Source organism: Podarcis bocagei (assembly GCF_964188305.1).
Source record: "Podarcis bocagei genome assembly, chromosome: 3".
NCBI lineage: Eukaryota > Metazoa > Chordata > Lepidosauria > Squamata > Lacertidae > Podarcis > Podarcis bocagei.
The window spans coordinates 98,547,124-98,553,123 of record NC_138127.1 but is presented as its reverse complement, the minus strand read 5'-3'; the positions used below and the strand labels follow the sequence as shown (position 1 = coordinate 98,553,123).

The following is a 6,000-nucleotide window of genomic DNA, read 5'->3' as shown; positions in this document are numbered from 1 at the left end:
GCGACTGATGTGCTCATTTCCTCTACTCTCCCTTACTCAATTCCTTGATCCCACGCTTCAACACGTCTAATGCTTGCAGTCCTCTGCTGATCATCTGGCTGTATTTCCCAGCCCTTCCTGAGCATTTGGTAGACAATCTGATTATTCTGCTTGTATGTGCACTGGAATCTTTGCACAGGGATGAGAAGGGCTTTGAGTACTACCAATGGTAACAAAAAAAGAGAGATCCATGGAAGAGCTTACTCAACACATGTATATTAGCTGTTCGGCCTTCATGCCTAAGAGACTCCTGTAGAACTCAGTTTAGACAGGTCCTTCATCTTTTTATCCCACACAGCAGGAATGGGGAAGGTGGGGTAGCTCAGATGGTAGAGGATGAAACTCTTCATCCCAGGGTTGTGGGTTCGAGCCCCATGTTGGGTGAAAGATTCCTGCATTGCAGGGGGTTGGACTAGATGGCCTTCACGGTATCTTCCAACTCTCCAATTCTGTGATTCTATGGTATCAGGATATAGAGTGGAACTTCGGGTTGCGAACGTGATCTGTGCGGGAGGCATGTTCACAACCTGCAGTGTCACGTCTGTGCATGTGCAGGTTGCGATTCGGCGCTTCTGCACATGCGCAAAGCACGATCTAGCGCTTTTGCGCATGCGTGAGACCAAAACCTGGAAGTAACCCGTTCCGGTATCTCATAAGAAGACAGTGTACAACCCGAAATCGCATAACCTGAAGCATCTGTAACCCGAGGTACCACTGTACTAGTAGATCTCTAGATCTGTGGGTGATTTGCAGTGGACCTTGTAGTAAATTTGTAGCTTGTAACTCCCAATTGTTTAACAATAGCAACAACCAAACTACTTTCCCCACCTAAATTAGACTGAGGACATGAAGCAAGCTAAGCAGGAGTAGCCTTTTTGTGGGACAGAACTGGCTTCAGTTCCAGTACTGAAAACAAATTCCTCGGCTCACGATGTGGTCAGAGGCACCACATTCTTCCACTGTATGTTTTCTGCACCTGGTTGGGAGGTCTTGAGGTTCTAGTAAAAAAACAAAGTAGATCCACGACGCCTATAGTTCTGCCCACCCCGTGCCTTACACCACAGCACAGTGATAATGAATTGTGGAAACAACACATTGAGCCGTGTGTGTGTGTGTGTGTGTGTGTGTGTCCTGTAACTCAACATCACCATCGTTTTGGCTCTGGATCACAGTCTCCAGCCGAAGGGTATTCCGGCTCTTGAACAAGACCTACACTTGATCTTTGCCATTTTGCATTTCGTTTTAACAAGGGTCACCCTCTAGGAACTCAACAAAGGATGCTTGTGGGTGATCACAAAAGCTGTATGTATCTGGAACGATAACAACTTATTAGTAACCCAGGCAAGAACTTGAAGGAAATCCCCAGGGCTAGGCATGGACAAAAGACCCAATGAAAATAAATCCAATAGTCAGAAGGAACAGTGCTCTCCACACACATACTGTTCCGCCACGGCAGACCATTTCTTAGTTATTTAAAAAAAATTGAATTCATGCTTTATGAATGACATCAGTAAAACAGTGCTGGAGAATGACTCCTTTGGTTCTACATGAGAAGATGCCTCCGGACTGCTGCTGTTTTGTAGGAAGAATTCAAGCACGTCCTGGAACTTTAAGTTTGTGCAATTAAAATGGATGAAAGAGTTCTACCAACCTAGCCCAACAAATCCACTTTAAGAAAGAAAGGGACATTTTGCAGTTGGGGAATGCATCAGAAAAGTAAAGAATGAGTGAATGATTAAAGAAAAGATGTATGAACACCCTGCAAGCAAAGAAAGATGAACGCAGGGCAAATGTTCATTATCATATAACCACCCTGAATGTTCCATAAAGACTGGAAGGAGTCTAACCTCCCTGGTAGTTTTGCGCAGGCAAATAAGAACAAATTCTCCATAAACGGGTCATCTGGAGGAGACCCAAGAGCCAGTGTCCTTGCATTCTTGCTACATGCCAGTGTCACAAAGGACAGTGGAGATCTCAATGAGCAGCATCTTTCAGTCACACCCGTTTGACTATGGTGCATCAAAATCTCCTTCATGTTATCATGAGTGCTTATTGATACAAGTGCAAAACAACCATCAAAATTTCTGTTCATAATTTTCACATGGCACGTTCAGCACATTGCTAGGGTTAGTAAGGAATTTGCATGAGGTCTAAACGACAGATTCTAGGGCTTGCCAATCAGAAGGTCACGGTTCGAATCCCTGCAACGGGGTGAGCTCCTGCCAACCTAGCAGTTCGAAAGCACGTCAAAGTGCAAGTAGATAAATAGGTACCACTCTGGCGGGAAGGTAAACAGCATTTTCGTGCGCTGCTCTGGTTCGCCAGAAGCGGCTTAGTCATGCTGGCCACATGACCCGGAAGCTGTCTGCAGACAAACGCCGGCTCCCTCGGCCAATAAAGCGAGATGAGCGCCGCAACCCCAGAGTCGTTCACAACTGGACTTAACAGTCAGGGGTCCCTTTACCTTTAAAACAGAGATAAGACTGAAACACATTTTTTATTTTTATTTTATTTTATTCATTTTCCACATTTCCATCAGGCAATTGTGAACAGTTTTGGGTTTTTCCTGTTATAGATGGATGAACCCTGGATTCAAGCAATGAAGGTTCGCGAAGAAGAGCAAAGCATGTTTTGCAGTTTGCAGTTCTGATTGGCTATTGCCACTTTCCTTCCTAGAAAGAACTGTGTTCTTGTTGCTAAACGGCCTGCAGCTACTGCTGCAAAGGAGTAGTCATTCAAACAAGAGAACTAAGGGCATTGGGTAGTTTTCATATTGTTTTAACATTGTCTAAGTCACTTGGATCAGAATGCAAGGTAAACATATTGAAAGGCAGGCCAGAGAGGGAGAGAGAGACAGAGAAGGCGTTGTAGTTTCTGTGATGTGAAGATACAGCTGAGGAATCCTATAGTGAAGAAGTCAGCACTTACCTGGGAGTAAGCCGCACTGGATGCAGTGGTACTTACTTCCAAGTAAAGACGGGTAGGGTTGCTCTGTAAATAAACACAACAATAACTGCCAAGGGCACAATCTGATGCAATTATGCTTTGGAGTCCTATTGGAACCAGTGTGCTTAATGCTTTGTTATGAGTTGGTCTGTGGGTTGGCCTGGATGGGATGTTAAATGCATTAATGCGCCATGTTTTCTTCCAAGCAGCAGTCAAGGGTGGTGGCGTGATCAGGAGTGGGAGCCTGGTGTGTCAACCCTTCTCGCATTGCCGTATTCCCAGCGAAAATCACACCCCCAAACTGCTATTGGCCTCAGGAGGGACACTTCCATCACAACCTCATTTCCCAACGCAGCTGTTCTTTAGAAGAAGGAAACAGCCACTGTTAAATGCAATCACACTCTTAGTTGGGCTTGCTAAGAACTTGCCTTGAGAGAGGCTCCTATTTGCCTTTTTGAAATCTGTAGGGGCAGCTTCAGCTTGGGGGAGCCAGTGGTTGTAAAGACGTCATTTTTCAAAAAAAGTCTCTCTAAAATTACAGCGCACAGCAGTTCCTACTGAATGCAAATAGGAAAATTGCTACATTTCCCTAACATTCAGGAAGGTTTCAAAAAGTGGGATCATGCACTTCAGAGAAGCATGAAACATTATCATGCAAAAGCAGAAACCTAACAATATAATCAATCAATATTATAATTAATATTACTATAGTGTTTCAATTAAGTAAATAATATAACGATAACATCAACAATAATTTCAATTGATTAATTACTACAAGCAGTACAATCAGCTTGGTGTTGTTCTGTTTGGCTAGTATCTTGTGCTAAAGCCCGTGAACTCAAGTTTAGAGATCTCTTTCTCATTAGCAAAATTAGTCCGGTCGATGCGTGAGCTTGGGCTTCCGACGTTGGTCAGCCAGGACTTCCTGCAAGGAGAAAGTAAAGGGCAGACCAGTTAGAGCACTGCAAGATTTCCTGTATAATAGTCACTCTGCTTCTGTATTTCATGGGTTCCCTATAACGGTTCGAAAGACCTCCTATCCCTGTATAGACCTGTAAAATCAGTATCTGCCTGTTATGTACTGAGCTGAATCCTAGAATAAAAGGATCCAGAATGCAGCAGTCTGATTGGTCTGCAGGAGCCACCCAATCCAGTGAATCTGCAACCTGATTGGCCTACAGGAGCAGTCCAGAATTAGCCAATCACGCGAGGCCCATTGTGTAAATAATGTATATATAGCTAGATGTTTTGTGGGAAGTTTCATTCATTGCTAGTATGAGCTGAATAAAGAGCATGGAATTCACACTCGACTCCGAGTATATTTCACTGCCCATTTCAGTTTTTCCAAGTTTCTCACCCTTTATCCCACTGTTAAATCTAGTTCTCCACATTTCTGCATCAATTTGTGATTTTTTTTTTTAAAAAAGAAAAGAATCCTCACTTTAAAATTTGCATTATTTTAGTGCATACAGTATTTTTAGTTATCTTTATGCAATTTTTTACTATTATACACATTTCTGCAAGCTATTTCATGTTAATTTAGCAGGTTCTCCTTTCGACCAAATCAAATTTCTTCCCCATCCCTAAAGATCACTTGGGTCACCTGGGGAAATTTTACTCCTGGCATTTTTTCATCATTGCACCAGCCTTGTGGCCTTCCCTCCCCTCTTTGTGAAACATTCCTTCTTCAGCAATCTTGCAAAGACACATATCCCCCCCCCCAGGTTTTCCTCAACCCATAAACGAGATCCTATTAGTAATAAATTCCTGCCTACATCTATCATAATACTACCCGTAAAACTGTTTTCCTGGCTTTCATGATTTAGCTGTTTTATTTTATTGTTCTTATGTTGTGCTTTACATACCATTTAGAGATTTTTAAAAATAACTAAACAGTTTAGAAATCCTGTGAAATAAATAAATACTTCATTCCCCTCCTCCCTCAACAGTCTTCATTGAGCCATTTGGGGGGCCCAGTCCCTTCAGAATTCCCCCCCCCCTTGGGTGGTACTTCTACCCCAGTGTGCCTCTTCTGTGTGGATGTTGCTGTTTTGTCTGCATGAGAAGCAGCACTTGGAGAAGTGAGATCTCTATATGCATGGTATTCTGGTTCTTTTCCTTGCATACGATACGATAATCTTTATTGTCATTGTCCCATACAGAACAACGAAATTGAAAAAATCTACACCAGAAATTCAGAAACCAACAAGCCTGCTATCCCAGCCTGGTTAACCCCCTAAAAACTCTGATACCCCATAATTAAATACAATATACTCCCACAAAGACTACCTTACACTGTGTTTAAATCCAAAATTGCATTTGGCTAGAAACTGTTTCTCAGGCGGCTAGTCCTAGTCTTTATAACCCTATACCTTCTTCCAGAAGGCAGAAGCTGAAAGGGTGTGCACTATCCTGCACTATCTCTGCAGCTTTCTTATGGCACCTGGAAGCATAGATTTGATCCAAGGTGGGAAGAGTGCACCCAATTATTCTTGCTGCAGTCTTTACAACCCTGGACAGCATTGTTTTTTCCCTGACCGTGCAGCTCCCAAACGACAAACAGAGACCATAAGTTAATAGACTCCCAACAGTACTACGTATGGTAAACTGCCATCAACAGGTCCTTTGAGAGATTATTTTTCTGGAGGATTCTCAGAAAACATAACCTCTGCTGCGCTCTCTTCATCAGGTCTTTACTGTTTTCTCCCCAGGTTAGGTCATTTCAATGGCCTGATCTTATGTGGTTGTGGTATTTAACCCCTTCTTTGTCATGGGCTGGTTGGACACAGGTGGGGAGGAACCAGCTGCTGCCCGTCAAGAGCAGAGGATACTAGACTTGATGGACTAATGGACCGACTCCATAAAACAGCAGTTTCAAAATGGGGGACAGTCCACATCTTATGCATTTGTGAGTTCCAGACTCCTGTAAATTCATGGCTCCAGTAGGTGTTAGAATTTAATCAATGCTTGGCGTGTTAAAACTGGGTGCTAGACCCATGTGTTTCAAGCCAGACC

At 43.2% G+C, this 6,000-nt stretch overlaps 1 protein-coding gene across 1 annotated transcript in view; it reads right to left on the bottom strand.

The window, feature by feature from the left end:
* Positions 1-2,530: 2,530 nt before the first annotated feature.
* Positions 2,531-6,000, bottom strand: part of ACYP2 (acylphosphatase 2) — a 67,745-nt gene continuing 64,275 nt past the window's right edge. Inside the window, exon 4 of the mRNA XM_081188896.1 lies at positions 2,531-3,910. Within this exon, the coding sequence (XP_081045022.1) occupies positions 3,796-3,910 (115 nt within the window). The 3' untranslated portion in view covers positions 2,531-3,795. The remainder of the gene's footprint in view (positions 3,911-6,000) is intronic.